At 35.6% G+C, this 18,403-nt stretch overlaps 4 protein-coding genes across 4 annotated transcripts; all 4 read right to left on the reverse strand.

The window, feature by feature from the left end:
• Positions 1-2,497, reverse strand: LOC106318378 (serine/threonine-protein kinase D6PK). The gene is made up of 3 exons (XM_013756325.1): positions 2,291-2,497; positions 1,114-1,872; positions 1-1,040 (listed from the first exon to the last, which is right to left on the reverse strand). The coding sequence occupies exons 2-3, from the start codon at positions 1,749-1,751 to the stop codon at positions 173-175; spliced, it is 1,506 nt and encodes a 501-aa protein (XP_013611779.1). The 5' UTR covers positions 1,752-1,872; positions 2,291-2,497; the 3' UTR covers positions 1-172.
• A 4,332-nt stretch (positions 2,498-6,829) lies between these two features.
• Positions 6,830-10,504, reverse strand: LOC106312865 (25S rRNA (cytosine-C(5))-methyltransferase nop2). Its single transcript, XM_013750545.1, has 16 exons — positions 9,904-10,504; positions 9,760-9,823; positions 9,548-9,681; positions 9,365-9,448; positions 9,207-9,281; positions 9,062-9,133; positions 8,904-8,977; positions 8,758-8,810; positions 8,531-8,640; positions 8,337-8,405; positions 8,184-8,258; positions 7,989-8,081; positions 7,815-7,894; positions 7,621-7,720; positions 7,184-7,491; positions 6,830-7,073 (listed from the first exon to the last, which is right to left on the reverse strand). The coding sequence occupies exons 1-16, from the start codon at positions 10,432-10,434 to the stop codon at positions 7,025-7,027; spliced, it is 1,971 nt and encodes a 656-aa protein (XP_013605999.1). The 5' UTR covers positions 10,435-10,504; the 3' UTR covers positions 6,830-7,024.
• Positions 10,505-11,034: 530 nt separating this feature from the next.
• On the reverse strand, positions 11,035-13,054 carry LOC106315682 (ER membrane protein complex subunit 8/9 homolog). Its single transcript, XM_013753482.1, has 5 exons — positions 12,734-13,054; positions 12,303-12,449; positions 12,158-12,217; positions 11,434-11,600; positions 11,035-11,339 (listed from the first exon to the last, which is right to left on the reverse strand). Exons 1-5 carry the CDS (start codon positions 12,947-12,949, stop codon positions 11,309-11,311), a joined length of 621 nt encoding a protein of 206 aa, XP_013608936.1. The 5' UTR covers positions 12,950-13,054; the 3' UTR covers positions 11,035-11,308.
• Positions 13,055-13,531: 477 nt separating this feature from the next.
• LOC106313815 (uncharacterized membrane protein At1g06890) lies at positions 13,532-16,089 on the reverse strand. The gene is made up of 8 exons (XM_013751727.1): positions 16,018-16,089; positions 15,696-15,909; positions 15,290-15,441; positions 15,013-15,221; positions 14,784-14,877; positions 14,528-14,694; positions 14,260-14,430; positions 13,532-14,003 (listed from the first exon to the last, which is right to left on the reverse strand). Exons 2-8 carry the CDS (start codon positions 15,772-15,774, stop codon positions 13,679-13,681), a joined length of 1,197 nt encoding a protein of 398 aa, XP_013607181.1. The 5' UTR covers positions 15,775-15,909; positions 16,018-16,089; the 3' UTR covers positions 13,532-13,678.
• Positions 16,090-18,403: the final 2,314 nt, after the last annotated feature.

Here is an 18,403-nt window from a genome sequence, read left to right on the forward strand (position 1 = left end):
GTCTCTTAACATTTAGCTTACGAAGATGGTACAGATACTGTCTAAGATGTTTGAAGAATGATACAAATCTCAGAAGCTTGTTCAGAAAAGGAAAAAAGACAAGAGAAAGAACACATGTTTCAAATAAACTAAACAAGAAACAATAGGAGAATCATCAAATTGGGGACACGGATCAGAAGAAATCAAACTCAAGATAATTGCTCTGGTCAGATCTCACGCTTGTAGATGCAGCAGAAGCCGGTGTAGCAGGAGTATGTTGTTTCACCGGTTCAAGATCAACCGGTTTGGGAACCTCAGGTGGAGTGGCACACCGAACCAGAGCCCAATTCACTCCTTCAAAGAAAGGATGTTGCTTCATCTCCGTCGCTCCACGCTTGTAAGCTAACCTATGCTGTGGCTCCTTCACAAGCAAACTCCTTATCAAATCTCTAGCTGCAAAGCTAACAACCGGAGACTCAGGGAACCTCAAAGGCTGACCAACCACATTGAAGAGCGTCGCTCTATTCCCTGAGCCTTTAAACGGTGTTTTACCAAACAACAACTCATAAAGAAAGATCCCAAAAGTCCACCAATCAACCGCGCTTCCATGTCCTTCACCTTTGATGATCTCTGGAGCTAGGTACTCGTGTGTCCCCACAAACGACATCGAACGAGCGCTTGTTGGCTCTGCAACGAGCTCCGGTAAGGGAGTAACTTGGTGGTTACCGTTATCTGTTTTCGCTTTCTTGTCTTTCTTGGACTTGGATGAGAAGAACCGAGGACCAAAGCAAGATGTTGGAGCCATTGAGATGCAAGACGGCTGCTGGATGCAAGCGGGTTGCTGCGAGCAAGAAACTGAGTTCTTTGACAAGCCTTCGGATCCGAGATTGGTTGATCTGACTATCGAGAGGCTCACAGTACATCTCAGGGAGAGATCAAAATCCGAAAGCATCACGTGTCCATCATCTCTCACAAGAACATTCTCTGGTTTCAGATCACGGTAAATGATCCCCAGCATGTGTAGATACTCCATTGCAAGAAGCACCTCCGCTACATAGAACCTGACATCATTAAAACAAAGTCAACACAAACACAAGAGCTGTTTCTTAGATGTAAAGAAAGTTCGATTCCTACTTTGCAGCTTGCTCGGTGAAGCGTTTCCCTGGTTGTCTCTGTCTCAGCGTATGCAAGTCACCTCCAGGGCAAAACTCCATAACCAAACAAGAGAACTTCTCAGTTTCAAAATGACTGTAGAGTGTGGGTAGAAACGGGTGATCAAGACACTGAAGAATCTCTCTCTCGGTCTGAGCTCTAAGAAGCTTTTTCCTGCTAGCCAAAGCTGTTTTGTCCATAACCTTCATGGCAAAGTAACACCTCGTCCCGTTCAACTCAGCGAGATGGACAGTTCCGATATCACCACATCCTAACCTCTTCAAGAGCCTAAAATGGTTCAATCCCAAACCGCCGTGTTTGGTTCTGACAGCTTGAATGGCTTCCCATCTCACATCGTTGGCCTTGTGTGGTTTGTTGATGCTGCTGCTGAAGCTGCTGCAAGTGCTCTCGTCGCTTATGTCACTGCTCGTGCTCGGTCTACACGTGCTGCTCTTCCCGCTCTCCCCTTGCTCGCTGGTCTTGTTGTTGTTGTTACCGGTTTTGGTGTCAGTGCTTGGATCGGCGAAAGACAAGGTGGAAGAGACTTGATCTGCTAAAGTACTAACTGACATACTTTGACTGGAACTGGAAAGTGATCCTTCTGGAGTTTTGGAGGCCATGGAGGAAAAACTAAACAGAGCCAAAGCTTGATTTGTGAATTTTTAGAAACCAATTATTGATTTGAGTAACGTTTGTTGACTCTAGTAATCAATATTGCCACAGACTTCCATCAAAGCTAGCCTGTAGCATCAGTTAAAAAAAGCAAGCTTGTTACTCAAAAATCATGAGATTAGTAATCATGGATCTTACTAAATATGCACAAGTAAGATCTATAAAGAGAAGGAATTTGAGATGTTATGGATCTTGAATGCATATCCAAATTGAGAGTCAGTTGAATTCAACCTCTCTTGGTTCAGGTTTAACTTTAACTAAACCAAAATCAGATTAAAAATCGAGACTTTTTCAATGCAAAAAGGTGATTTTTTCTTTTCTTTTCTTTTTCTCTCTCAAGGGTTGGTTACACAGATCTCGTTAAAGTAAGAACAGCCAAATAAAAACCTTTTGGATCTACCAAGAATCAGATAATCTAACCCAGAAAAAAAAAAAGAATAGAGCTTTAGAGAGAGAGAGAGAGAGGAAAAAGCCATTAAATTGATACCTGAAAAGTTCGGATTTTTGAGCGACAGAGAAGCCCTTTTCTCCCGAATGAGTAAGCAGGAGAGCAGTCAGTGTTGATGTAAAGATAGAGAGAAACGAACGCATCTCCTTGCTTCCATGGAAATAGGGATAGATAGAAGAGAGTTCTGTGAAAGAGAGAGAGAGAGAGAGAGTTTGGTCAAAGAAAAAGTTAGAATACTTTTTTATTTTAATATTTTTTGAGGGATTCAATTATTTCAAGGTTTTCTCCAAAATGGAAGACAAATGTTTACATCAATGATCCCCTCGTGAGCTGTAATAGTTCGTTTGAGCCTTTTTAGACAAAAATTAAATTTCATAAAGATTATCATCTATTCTTTGATAAAAAAATAAGATTATTATCTATTTTTACAAATTTGTTACAAGAAGAAACATAGAAATGGATAATTTGTAATTAAAGTTTTTGTTTACGTGATATAAATTTTGATATTTTTCGAATGTTATTTTGTAAGTATGATGATAATGAATTCAGAAGGAAAAAATCGCTTGTGTTTGGAAAGTGTAGTAGCTCTATCGCTTGCCATTTAAATTAAGATTTGTATTTTATAATCTGAATTTTTGATACATTTGCCTTACTTAGCATTCCATATATCCTTCCAATTAATGTACAAAGAGATATTATGAATCTGTATTTATTATAGTTTCCACAAATAGTTATACACTCCAAAAAAAAATGGCTATATAATCTTAGTGAAATCTCACTAATAATACATGCCAGAATGATTTTATGTATAAAAAATGCGTAGAGCAAATATATAATTATAAATTTCACCATCATGATTTTATAAAGCTTAGGAGTTCGAACTTCTAACGATGCCCAAAAGGGTTGAAGCAATTTTCTGATTTATTTCGATATTAATCTAAGATTGCATGCCCCATGGTTTCTTGAATACTTTCCTAATGAATCGAGCAGAAACAATGTTATTTGTGGATATAGTTCAACAGGATGTTGACAAAACAGAAGATTGCTCAGCATAAAGAAACACAAGTAGGTATAATTTGTTCAATTTAGTTTTCTCAGTAATTCATTTTTAATATTTATACTAGATTTTAATCGGCGCTTTGAAATTTTTGGTGAAAATTTTATATAATTGTACTTACTCTTTATTTAAAGTAGGCATGAACATAAAATCCGTAACCCGAAGTCCCAACCTAACCCAAACAAAAAAAAATCCAATCCATACCGATCTGAAATGTAAGAAATATTATACGGTGGTACAAAACATATCCCGACCCAAAATGTTATTAGCCAAACCTAAACGGATAATCCGAAAATATCCAAAAAACTGATATGAATGTCAAAATTCATCACAAATATAAATATTTGAAACATAAATATGTACTTCAAATATTCAGTTCTATGCTTATTTTGAAATGATATATAAAACAAGTATTTAAATTTTAAATAAGTAACTTAAACATCTAATTTTATATAAATAAGTATTTATTTCTTATGCTTGGTTTCTAAAGTTTGGATTAAACTTCAGATATATCCAAACCAAACCAATATTACCCAAATTCGGACAATATGTTGTTATTTTATGGGTTTTACGATGTGATACAAATTAGAACCAAAATTGATGTATTATATTCCAACTCGATCCGTACTTACAAAATTACCAGAATGAGAGACTTAGGGTGTGATATAAATTGAAACTAAATTTCAAAATACCCAACATGTATCCCAACGGGTACTTGAATGTCGAAGCCTAATTTAAAGTGTGTTTTATGTGTTGTTCAATTAATTTTATATTTGATAATATATTAGTATAAACTGTAAAATTATACTCATAAAAATATTAATAATGACATGTTCTATCGTATCATTAAATATGAATAGTGACTAACTATTAATATTAAATTTGACAAAATATATATACATATATATACCTAATTTTAATACTCTATGAGAATTATGCTATTATTATTTGGTGAGAATTTTGAAGAATTTTTTTCTTGCATTTGGATTAAAATACAATTGTATATATACGCAAAATAGTAGGCATATTTAATTCTTTTTGTATTAATAAATATAATGTAATCGATAAGTTCCTTAAGTGTTATTATAAATTGCATTCATTATTTAAAAAAACATTAGATTAGTTATTTATTTCTTTAATTTTAGTATAGGGAATATAATTAATAATAAGGGTGAATTTCATGTTTACCACTTTCATGGTTCGTTTTTACCACCACTAAAGGAACATTTTCAAAAATACATTCTTTATTAAGTGGTAAAAGACTCTTATACCCTTGTTCTCTATATATAATAAATAATTATTTAAATAAAAAAATAAATATTTTTTTATGTTTTTGAATTATACTTTTTTAGATTCAAACTTTTTTATAAATTTTTTTTTGAATTTTGTTTCAAATTTTTCTTTTTCTTTTTCAAAATTTCTTTTTGAAAATCGAAAATTATGTTTGAAACTATTTTTCAAAAAAAATTATATATTTTAACTATATATTTATTAGAATCTTAAATTTCACATTCCAAAACCCTTACCATACCCCTCAAATCTAAACCTCAAGTCTAGATTAGTTAACCCTTGAGATATAAATGTCATTTATTCTTCATTAAAAATGAGGATAAAAGTAGTTAGTGTAAACTTGAAAAGTAGTACTATGAATGTGGTATTTGTGGTAATTTTCTTAATTAAATTAGGTATAAATAGATAATAGGAATCCAAAAAAATATGGTACAACTTAAACTATTTGTAAGTGTGGATGCCTATTTGGTCTAGTGGTTTGACTAATAGTTCATTAATGTTTCTACATTAAGAGGTTTGAGTTTTGATCCCCAGAGAATGCGGAATTATGCGAACTAATGGAGAAAAAACTTACAAGAGATCTGCAACATGACACAGGGAGTAACGTCAAGCGTTGATCTCGTAGGACAGCTCAGATGATGCAGTCAAGCGTAAATCTTCATAAGACAGGTAGAATTGTCGACCGTAAAATAGTTTGTAATATTTTTCATAATTTGTAATAGCATAATATTCAACGTTAGAAAATAAATTATTGGTAAGTAGATAAAGATTGTTTATGTTTTAATAGTATTGATCGTAAAGAGTTTGATTCAATTGTTTGAGTTGAGTTTTGGTTTAACATTTTTAGTAATTTCTAAAGGATGCATCACAGGAATTGTACAAGCTATTTTATTACTAATTTTGTTCAAACATATTTTTTAATCCAAATTTCTCATGGAATTATGTGCATAAGTGCTAATATGTTTGTATCTGTTGTTTTCTATCATTATAAAATAAATTAATAAACGATCCCAATTTATATTTTATCTCAATATAAAAAAAAATACAACTTCGCGTAAATTAGTTTATCCTAAAGCTGTTAACTCTGTTAATTCAAGTAAAATTTGTGTTCACTAAAGTCAACCAAAATAATTTCCTATGATGAGCGTACTTTTATAACGTGTACATGTATATATTTTTTCCCAATTTACTTATGTGGTAAGATACTGTAAAGTTATATCGAGTTAATCACTGTTTAATTATAGTTTATATCCACTCTGCTTTATACTTTAGTACAACCCAAATGTCAGAACACAGTCCACATGATTTTGTTTGGCGTCAAGAAAATAAAAATACAAAATAATTGTCCACCTGATTTAATGATATCCACTTTTGTTAAAACATAACCCATCTTATGTTTAAAAAAAAACATAACCCATCTTTTTCGCTTCAAAAAATGTTGTTTATGCTGTTCAAAAAATGTTCTTTTGAATATAATTAAATCACCAAGAAAGTAAACAAATTGTATTGAATTATTGATGCCATTATAATACAAAAAGAATTTGATTGATTGATTCATATAATCGACCGGTTAGATATCTTTTATGATTTGAAGTATTTTTGTATAAGAAAATAAATCTGAGTAAAGCAATTTTCTATTATTAAAAACCACAAAAGAGAGTTAAGGATTAATAAAGGGGATATTAATACTGAGAGGTCCCAAAAACAAGATCTGAGTATCTGACAGAGATAGATGAAGAATGGGTTGTCATGTTCGCCAACACAAGTCCCACTTCGGAAAGAGATGTGATGAATCTCTCTTAAGTCTCTAACTACTTACAAGTTACAACCAATCAACAGCTCACTATACAAATCCCTAATTTTAATCATCTTCCTGTAAAACCAAAAGCGAAACGATAATGAACTAAAAATCAGAGCCTTTTTCAACTTTCAATATATTGTTGTATACGATTGTACAATTTGATTTCAGTTGTTCTTACAGAAACTAAAACCAAGTAACACAATTTGTACTTGAAATTGGTTCGGCTTGATGCAATTTAAGTTCGTTAGATACTAAAAATATAAATGTCATTTGCCATGAATTCTAATTCATTTTTATTAATGCCAGGATAAGTTATCGGATATTTTTCATTTCAGCTTAGGGCGGCATTTTAAATATTAATAATATAATATAACTGGTTCGGTATTCCGGTTACGCCGACTACGTGTTACAAAGATGGGAACTTGGTGACTGGCTCAAGACTCCAACTCAACTTCACTAAACAAAACTTTTGGACATAAAAGATCTTTCCATTGGAGTCTAAGAGAGTGTAGCTCTCTCTGGCTTCTAGTTTTTAACGTTAGAAAAATAATTCGTGAAATAATAAATGAAAACAACAAGCCATATATGGCACCTTAAACTTCACCATGAGTGTATACGAGATGAATTATTGCTTCTCCTTCGACTTCTCTCTCATTGCTCTTCTTTTCTCTTCCCTGCACACGTGTTTAATAAAAACATTGTAAAGCAAGAAATCTAAGACAGCCCAAACCGATTTCTTCTTTCAGTTAATGGTTTTTGACAAGAGGTGAGAAAACTTTCTTACCTAGCTTGAGAAATCTCCATCCTCATTTCAGTTCTGTTCTTCCTTTGCTTCTTTATTTTAGGTGGATCCTCACCTTTTTTAGATTTTGATTTCTTGCCTTTTTTGCTCTCCTTTGATTTTGCAAGTCCCTCCTTGCTTTCTTTAGTTTTCTTGGGTTGCTGCTTCTTGGGAACAGAAGGTTGTTTCTCCATCCCTTCACTGGGCACATCAGCTTCATCATCATCACTGGGCACATCAGCTTCATCTACAGTTCCTAACGCCTCGTCATCATCTTCTGAAGCTTGTTTCATGTTACTCATTTTCTTTAGCTGTATAAAGAAACACAAGCGCAAAACATGAAAACATGTAGATTTATCGATCTCGGTTTATTAACTATTAAACTTAAGAGTAATGACAAAGACATGGTTGATATCATTTACAGGGTTAAAAGTGAGTACCTTTGCAACAAAGAATCCATCCATGTTGTGTACATGAGGATAAAAACGTTTGGTCTTGTTTAAAGATGGATGAAATCGATGTTCTCTAAATCTTACAAATCTGATGAAGACATGGACAAAGATTTCGAAACGTTGAGACAGTATCATTGTAATGTTCCTTTACATATCTCAATAGATGGAACTTTGTACATTACCCGTCTTGGCCGAAGTCGAGTCCAGTTTTAACGAGTTGAACACTCCTCTTTTTGAGAGCATAATCGATGACAGCTTCGTTCTGCGCAATTTTGTTTTCATGCAACATAAAAATAAGAGGATGCATAAAGACATAAGGGAGACGAACATGGGCGGGAACATATCAGGACACTAACCTCAGCAACCATAAGTGAACATGTTGAGTACACAATATATCCACCGGTTTTGGAAGTGGCATCCACCATATCAATGGCAGCAAGTAAAAGTTGCTGCCGGTAAAAAAGAGAGGTTATATTAGCTTTTCTTTGAGAATGTAAAATTTGTTTGTTCAATATATATTTGACGTTTGCTAAGAGAAGATACTGTCATACCTTTTGCAAGTGAGCAAATTTCCTAATTTGCTCCAGAGATTTGGAAACTTTAACTGATTCATCTTTCGAAATGACCTGTATGCGTAGCAGAGAAGAGAACATTTAGTTATAAAGATCTAGAGCTTAACAGAGACTAAGCTCGAAGTTTCTTACCCCAGTTCCACTGCAAGGTGCATCCAACAATACTCTATCAACCGATTTCTCACCTAACACCTTGGGTAGCTGAAAGCAACAAGTGTAATAATTCTAGTCATGCCAGTATGTAGACGTTATGAAGAAGTATCACAAATACAACGATCTCGACTTTCTATGAAGTTATTGAAATAATGAATGCTCAAGAAGCTAACCTCTCTTCCATCATAGTTACAGACTATGGTATTTGTGACGCCCATGCGGTGCAGATTGGCAGTCAACGACTTGAGCCTAGGTACTTTCATCTCGTTCGCAAATATCAAGCCTGGTTACAGCATTATTATAGCTTTACTTAAAACCAAAATTAATCATTATAAACAGTGTTTAATCAGCCTGAATCTGGGGAATGGGGGATAAGAAGCACAAGAAATCAATGATTTACCAGTATTTTTCATTAGAGCAGCAACGTACGTAGTTTTACCACCAGGAGCAGCACTGCAACATAAAAAAAAAAATGAAGCATTCACACAATAAGCGCGAGAACAAAACTCAGATTCGTCCACAATTTAATAGGTGACAGTAACTTACGCTACATCCACAATACGCTCATTCTCTTGAGGGGCAAGGGCCATCACTGGCAAAAACGAACTAGCACCTTGAAGCTACAATTTCACCAAGTACAGACTTACGCAAACAATTTACATTAACCATTGATGGTGAACAGAAGAGAACAGAAGATCACTAACCATGTAGAATCCAGCCAAATACTCAGGGGTTGCACCGATTGGCACTTGTGAATCATAAACAACAAGTCCGACCTGCAATTATTATCACATATTAACGATGGAACATTACTAAAACAGGGTTATGGATGGGTCCAGATCGAATTACTTTTGACCACTTGCTTAGTGGGTCAAGATTGACTCCTCTGTTCAGAAGCACATCAGCAAGATCCCTTCTTCGAGTCTAAAACAAAAACAATCACTTCAATTAAACAGCAGAGCTCAAAAGTCATAAGATATAACTAAGCAACACAAAACCAAGTTCACCTTGAGTGTGTTTGTCCGGATAGATGTAGGCCTTTGCTTTTCAAAGGCTTCAATTAATTCCATAAGTTCAACAGGAGGAAACAGCTGCAAGCAAGAGATATCCCAATAAAACACCCATAAGTGAAGAGTACTAGGCAACAAAGATCAAATGAAAGAGATGAGAGAGACTAGAAAGAGAGTAACCTCAAACAAAGCTCCAATAAGAAAACTGTTGTAGCCATAATAAGAAGCAATATCAGATTTGAGCTGTTCAACACAATCTTTCCTGCTGGCTCCATTTGGCCTCAAGACGCTAAAGTTTGACAGAGCTCTAACAACTGAAAAACATAAAATGACCATAAGAATTCAAAAACATTCAACAGCAATAAAGAAATAAACTTTGGAAAGTTACTCACTCTCTTTGATTCTACTTTGAAGTAGAGGTAGATCTGGTGGCCCACGAGCTTCTTCTTCAAGTTCCTAGACAATGAAAGACAGCTTCTGTTAGATATTGTCTCATTCCCACAACTAGTGTTGTAATCAAACACAGAGCATTATACCTCTTCAGTTGGTAACCGAAACGAATCGTCTCCAGCTTCCTTGTTGAAATCAAGCAGCTCAGCCTTAGCGTCTTCCTCCTCCTTTGCTTCTTCCTCATCAATAAGTTTAGACTCCTTCTCAATATCGCCTTCGTCGGAGTCAGAATCCGAACCCGAACCCGAATCCGAATGCTCCTCTTCATCGCCGCTACCTTCAAGAAAGTCATCACCCAAGAGCTCCTCACCGTCGTCGTCGTTCTCTTCTCCATCATCATCGGAGAAAAACCCGGAAGAGCCTAACCCTTCTTCCTCTCCATCATCAGACTCTTCTGATTCTACATCGGTAGAGGCGGCATCATCGGAAACTTCTTCATCGTCGTTTTCGCTAGGATCTTCCTCCACGACTTCCTTCTTCTGCTTCTTCAACGGAGGTGTCTTCTGGGACTTGGCTCCTCCCTTCTTCAACGCCAGAGCTTGGGGCTTCTCCGCCTTCCTCTTCAACGGAGGGGTTTGAGATTTCGCCACCCTCTTCTTGCTACGAGTGAGAACCATCGCAAAAAATTAGGGTTAGGGTTTTTCCTCGCGGCGAGGGTTTAACACACACAGGTAGAGAAAGGTGATGAGTTTTGGAGTAGCAGCAACTAGCACCCCATATATTGTTTTGCGTTTAAAGGAACATATTAATGGGCCTTGATCCAGATAATAGTAGGCCCAATTGTAATAATGTTAGCTCGGAGGTTGGGGTTTGGAGTTGCCAAGTCTGTGCATTACTACTGGTCATGGCCCATCGTTGGGGTTGTGTTCAAGTTCAACTACTACATCTTCAGGAGTTTTAAAAGTTGGTGGGCAAGACACAACTACATCCTATCTACAGCGCTTGATGCATGTACAGCGATTATGGGAGTGTTGATATTCTTGCGTTTCAGAACAATGATATAAGCTTACCTGATTGGTGTGGTGGGGGCTTGAGAATTCAGACAATTGTACTCTAGCGCATTGCCCCACGGCTAAAAGTGTTGTCGTTAAGGGCTGTTGATGCAGATGAAGCATGGCCGAAATGGTCAATGTTGATATCGCTAAGCGATTCAGACAATGTAAAGCACTAGATTTGATTTCATGTTCTTTTACAATTAACTATGTACTTCGCAAGTTTAAGTATAACAGCTAAATTTGACCCCCCCCAAAAAAGTACAACAGCTAACAAATCAGAGGCTTTCATTCCAAGTTTCCAATTATATAACAAAAAGTGGAACCAAATAGAAAAAAACTGGATCACGAGTACAAGCCCCAAAAGACATCATTCAACTGATAAACTCGTGTTTATGATTTAAAATTTCAATGGTCTCTTGAGAACTTTTTTGTTTTTGTTTCTCAACTGAAGATGGAAGCAAAACTCTAATTAGCTAACATCGCATACCCGTTGTCTTCAGTTGAAAAGTCCAGGGTTTAACCAGTCCCTGCCATTAAAGTGAAATATATGTGAGATATTACCATCATCTACATGAAAGGTTGTAGCTTTTTCGTTTCTAAGTTTGTGTGTATTTAACTTACTTGGTGATATCATCAAGATGATCATCAACATCTGTGACGTCCTTCCATTTCTCAGATGAAATGTAATCTGACAAAACTACATTGGCCGAAGGCTCTTTCAAGAGTAGCTTGCTTCCTCCATCTGTTCCAACCACTCTCCAGTTCTTGGATCCATCTTTCACACAAAGCTAGCATGTAATATATAGACAAAAGTATTACTACAAATTGAAAAAGTGACCTATTAACTGCAGCAAAAGTAAATTCCATCAAGCAGAAGGTAGCAAAAGAAAAGGGACAATACGAGTCTGATGTCAAGAAGGTTGGTAGCTCAATTCAAGTAGATAGTCTGGATATGTTAGTCAGCTAGTATCGTCATTTTTTATATCTTAACGTTGACAGTATATGTTTAGGATGCAGCCAAACTAAAAATCAATGCAAGGATGAGATGAGAGCCGGACTACCAATAAGTTGTTAGCAAATACTTAAAAATCGACCTTCTCAGTTTTTCAATATTCTATTTCTCTCTTAAGCTAATTGGTAAGTCTTATCGTTTTTTCATAACAGTGTATTTTTTTACATAGCAATAACAATATACAAAACTCGTACTTTCAAATGCCAAGAAGATATACTAGTGTAGCGTGGCATTGATATAATTATTCCTTACTTAATTGACAAACTTCTAAATCTCATATCCAAGCTATAATACAAAGCTGTCAAAAACATTGTCCTGATTAGAAAGACCAACCTGCATCACAGGGCTTCGATCTTTACCCTTTGATAAGGGTTCAAGCTTTTTGTTGTTCAACTACAAAACAGCATAATAAAATGGTTACTTTAGTTAGTGATTCAATCAATTGCTGCACTTAGAATGCAAAGGACAAGAAATTCACCAAGAGAATAGGTGCAGGAGGGAAATAGCGAGAGATGTGATCACCAATGTTCTTAGCCACACCACAGAGCTCCACGTCATCGAACCTCTCGTTGGCGTGAAAGTAGCCAACAATACTCAAACCTTGAGCCACGTAATGCTCCTCTATCTAAAACACATCCCAAACGGCAAACATATACACATCTTTTAAACACAGCTACAGAAACAGTGTTGTGCTTCTCGTTAAACCCAAACAATCCAAGATATAAAACTTTCTATGTTAAAATAGAAACAAGACTGACAATCAGGTAACAGACATAACAGCAAGAGTGAACTAATAATAACAAATGCAGCTACCGTTTCATTTAGTAATTAAATATGTAAACTCAATTTTTTTTCAAAAGTTCAATTGCAAAGCCGATTCAAACCAGAACAAGAAGAAGAGAGAGTGACCATGATGAGGGAGATCTCGAGAGGAGGAAGGAGAGCGAGGTTAGAGTGAAAGAGCGGCACTGAATCGGAGATCTCCACGAGGCCTTCGTCCTTAGGGCTGATTCGACCGACGAGGACTCCGTTGACCGCCGCCGTCTTGTGACGCAGCGAGTGGAGAACGAGTTTGATGTAAGCGCTCTGTGAGATCTCATACTTCAATTCCCCGTTACTTCCCATAGTTAACTCGATCCGAGACTCAGTCCCACTCGCGGCGTAAGGTTGAGATTACAGGAAGAGAAATTATGAATCGCAAGCAAGCAAGCAATCGAGAGACCACGTTCTGAGATCAACTTCATCCGCACAAAACCGGGTCTGGGTCCCCTCGAACCGGAATTTTCAATTAGGTACCTTAAGTTTTTAGCAGGAATTATTGGTTGTTGTATTTTAATGGATTTGAAAATCCGAATTAAATCTAGTGTTATTGGTTCTATGATTTTAAAATCTGTATTAAAATCATGTGTTATTGGTTTAATGATTCATAAATTCTATATCAAATCAAGTGTTATTCAATCGTACGGATTTACTAATATATTTGATTTTATAATGAATTTGAATGTATTTGTTTGAATTTTTTAGTTAAAAATACAAAGAATCAAATCCGAGGGAAAACCTTCAGATTTGTATATTTTATATAAATTTATAAATACTATATGGATTTCTAAATCAATCAAAATATATAAACCATTAACAATTCCTTAAATGAATTAAAATGTGGGAAAGTTTATTTTAATAAGAAGATTACTTGAGTTAGTGAACTTCCAAAACAGCACCCTCTATTTCATTATTGTAAACATTTACCCCCATCAAATCTTCATAGTTTTTCAATTAGATAGCAAAATTAATATGCTGGAACTTCAAATCGAGTTTTACAAGCTAAACCCTGAACTTCTAAAAAAGGAACATAATCTATACGATATTTGCAGTTGTCGTCTTCGAGAGATCTAGCTCAACAGAAAGTAGGGCTACTCCGCTCTCTCCTCCCACGTCGTCACTGTCGGCTTTAGGTTTCGAAACGGCTGTGTTTTGCTTCGGAAGCAGCTTGCTCGAGCTGTAGTCGACTGATTTCCCCGGAAGATTTAGCCACGTGTATACAGACATGCCGGCAAGAGCTGCAACAGCACCGCAAATGCTTACGAAACCGGGGTCTGAGCCAAAGATAACGTAGCCTCCAAGCAAGATCACACACGTCTTGAATTGCCCTAATACTACATGGGACGTTGCCGAGGTTGCCCTGTTACAAATAAAACCAACTTAGCTACAAGAGGACTAAAAAGGTAGAGGCATATAAACTTAATTTAGCTAAACCAAAGTTTTATAAACCGGAACATAATTGATGTTTTAGCACCGGTTCACAATTTTTAGGCTCATCCCATCCGGTTTAGGTTCATTAGGTTTTTGCTCTGTTCATAAATGATGATGACGGCAAAATGAGGCACAAGCAAACTATTAATTAAACTCAAGTTTATCTTTATAGCTAAGCAACTAACCCGAGAGCGAGTGCACCCGACCACTGGAGAAGAAAGCCAAGAAGGGCCGAGACGAGGATTGCAGAAGAGTTACCCCAATCCCATTTGAACAGCAAAACTCCAGGTGGGTCAAGCCATGGCATGAGAGCCAATAAGAAGAAGACTGTAAACGGCGTCGTCTTCCACATCAATCTACGTACATTCAACAAAAAAAAAAAAAAGTGTATTATCTTTTAAGACACTTGTATTGCTTACACCTCAAGTAAAGCAAAAGGGGAGAGATTCTTACGCTAAGGCAGTCCAGTTAGCTTGTTGTTGAAGATTAGACCAGAGGATCTTATTGATGGCACTTGGGATAATCCAAGCAACAGCAACCAATGCACCAAACAAATTGAATTCCAGATCGGTTACTGTCGCGATGGCCACGCCTAGAGACACTACGGCTAATGCCATAACCTGTAAGAGAGAACAAACCCTAAAAACAGAGTAAGCACCCAAAAAATGTAATGAGAGCATAATAACGTCATACAAAACCAAGCAAAAACCTTTGTGGAAGAAATGGTTTTCTTGAAGAGAACAAACTCTGCAAGGACAATGGTTGGTGTCACAGCGATCTTCGCCATCTGGTAGAATCCAACACTGGATGGACAAAAGCAAAAGCTTTCAAGTGTGAGGTAAGTAGAGAAAACAGAGCAGATTCTCTTTATATCCATCAAAAGGTCAAGTCTTGAAAATATGAATAATTGAATATTGATGCAAGATTGAGCAATGAACCTGTTGTGTTTGAGGCTGGTATTGGCGAGACCAGAAGCAAAGGCCATGACAGCTCCAAGAGAGAAAAGGGAGGAGAAAGGTGTGGTCTTTGATGGAGGAGACATTGGAAGCAACGAGAGAGATTTGAAGAAAGCTAGAAGAATCCAAGCAACCGCATAGTGAATGAGCGTTAGAAAGATTGGAAAATTGAATCCAACTCTTCCCATCACCTGCAAAAACAAGTTTAATAACAGAGAGAGACACAGAAGAATTTCAGATTCAAAGAAGTGAGCTTTACAAGCTTATTGGCGAGGATGATTCCAACAGCAACAACGAAATTAAAAGACATGGCAACAACAGGGCCGCAGAATCTCTGTTGTTGTCGTTTAGCTCCTTCTGATGTTTTGAGCTCATTGTATAGAGAGCTTCTGAGTTCTTCCAGAGCTCGTCCTACAAAGAGAATATATAAACAGATCAAAAAGGTGATTCATTTTCTTGAGAAGCAATTCATCAAACAGGTGATAAACATTAAATTCTCAGATCATTTAATGAACAATCTGATCAAACCCATTTAAGATAACGTTTGAATAACACAGGCAATGTGAGGAGGATAAATTAAAGCAGCGTTTTTTAATCTCTGAATTTCAGAAAAATGTAAAATAAAAAGAAAGCAAATAGAAAATGGAAGATGATGAGTGATTCACCTGCTTCTGCAGCATCACTGTCTTTCCTTTTGAGAAATTTCCTTGCATCTTTTCCAAACAAGGAATCAACCAAACCCATCACACGCAAATATAAAAAAAAATGATCTTTTTAACAATCCTCTGGGGATCGATGAATCAATCTCCGATTATTTCAATCCTTCTTACAAGAAACCCAGATCACATTTTCCATCTTTTGATTGCAGAAAATGAAAAACTCTGACGTTAGATCGAAAGAGAGATATTTGGATTCAATGTGATTGGCATGATTGTGTTCGGCTGAGGCAAGCGCCCTTATAGAGAGAGAAAGATGGAGAGATAGATAGATATAGCAGTTGCTTCAATACGCAGTTTCATTTAGCGTATCTTTCTAATTTTTTGAAAAATTATTTCATCTCGAAAACTAAGAAAAATAAGGGAATTTTCAGGGACGTTTGTTTCCCTTTTGAGAAATTTGTCCACTTTGTGTATTGCCACGTGTCGGATTGATGTACGTTCATTTGTTACCTCGTTTATCAAAATTATTCTTCAGCTTGGTACGAGTTTTTTTATCTTTCAATAGTATTGTTTTATGAGAATCCACATGCGATTACATACAAAATTTAATGGTCACTTTATTTGATCGGGAACTCTCTCTAGCCAATAAAACTAGAAATATATTTAGGTGTGTCTTGTATAGTTGAATAGTATATATTTTTGACATTATTACCGATTTGATTACGAACATATCATGACTATAGCTAGCCTATATACTGTTCGTTAACTAACTATATTTGGATATAGGTTGTACTGTTTTGAGATAGCAAAATATTTGTTGAGGACCTTGAGCTCAAGGTTTCTAACGGTCAAGCAGTAAAGAGAACCTCTATAACTTTCATAATTAAAGAAAAATAAGCTGTACCGTTTGAATTTGCTGTTGCTTTAAAGTTGAGGGTTAGTTACGTTATCCAACCAAAAAAAAAGAAGAAGATCGTATTAGGTGTTAAACGTGTAGCATAAGGAGTTGTGTTTATTATGATAAGATGATGCAATTTTGATACTTAATTCCAAGTCTTGAAATGAATAAAAATTGACTTCACATCGACGTTTGGCCCCTTGAAATCGAGAAGCTTTAATTCCAAGATTTCCACGTCCCAACAAACTCTTGGCAGACAGGTCCCTACGTACTAATAAAAAATAAAAAAAATGCATCTCCACGTCACCATCTCTGTATAGTTTAACTACATAATTATAGTAATAGAGCGTGTGTGTTATAACTTGTGGATCCACCACTTAACTACATTTTTCTATTAATAAGTTTGATTAAAATGTAACACCGATATGGTTAGAAGTTAGAACCTCGGTTGTGTTTGGTTCACAAAAGCAATCCTTACTTTCATGTGAAAGTTTATCTGAACGGCAAAGCCTACTGGTTAGGCCCATTTTTAACTGATCCAAATCTAAATCCACCAATTTGTTAGTAGACTGGCTGGGTTTACCATCCATATGTTCAGCTGGTAAGAAAATCCAGAATGGGGACCATCAATTAAGTTATAGCATAAGCATAATGCATGGTACTTGTTGTCGTATGTAAATACAATTGTTGAGATCTTCATCTTTTAGAAGATTTTATAGGTCACTATAACTATATATAACTAGGGATGGACATGATTACTCGTTAATAAGCTTACATATATCCGTTATTTGTCTCATACCCGTTTTGAAAAAAACAAATGTTAAATATACTATAACCTCATTAAATTAATACTCTATAAATTAATATACACTAAAAATCTCTATAAAATAATATAATTTTATAGTCCCAAATTGAATTTTTGGTTCAATTAGTATATCGATAAATTAATATCTCAATAAATTAATAAAAAAATTATTTTTTGGTGTAGTCTCAACATTATTAATTTATAGAGGCTTCACTGTATATCGTCTAGTCGAGTAAAATGTCAATAAATTTTATTATTTGCAAGTATATGTCAAATAGTGGATATCATTCTATCTTTTTAACATTTATTTCGTTACTTGTCATGTTACATGTTATTATTCGTTCTAAAGTATTTGTTACTTATAATTTTTTTTTGTTAATCGTTGCAAATACTTGTTGTGTATCTAAAAATATCTGTCATATGCATTTTGATTTCATATACTTACAAGTAATTAAGTATTTTTTTTAAAGCACAAAAAGTTTATAGAGTAACAAGTCGAATCAAATAACCTGAAGATATTAGCTGACAAAAAAACTTGAGGATATTAGTGTTTTAAAATTATTTGATATAACTAGTATTTGTCTCAAATAAGCTAAAAATGAATATTAAATCAAATTACTTAAGTCAAGCCAAGCCAAGAGGAGAGTAGAATGAAAATCGGCAAGTACCTGCCTTGCACCTTGGTTCTTCATGAATCATGATCTATAGACTATAGTTAGATACATAAACTTGTGTAGAAATTGAATCGTATATTCACTACAAGAAAACAGGGGGATTCTGATGGCCGAAATCGTCGGAAATTCGTCGGAATAGACCGATTCCGACGAATTTCTGACGAACACGTCCGTCGGTATCGTTTCGTCGGAAAAAAAAAATTCGTCGGAAATTCGTCGGAATTTCGTCAGAACTTCCGACGACTTTCTGACGAATACCGAGAAACGTCATTCTGACGAACTTCCGACGATATTACGATGCGGATACACGAGACCAGAGTTCATCGGAAAAACTACG

This window comes from Brassica oleracea, chromosome C9, assembly GCF_000695525.1.
Source record: "Brassica oleracea var. oleracea cultivar TO1000 chromosome C9, BOL, whole genome shotgun sequence".
NCBI classification, from domain to species: domain Eukaryota; kingdom Viridiplantae; phylum Streptophyta; class Magnoliopsida; order Brassicales; family Brassicaceae; genus Brassica; species Brassica oleracea.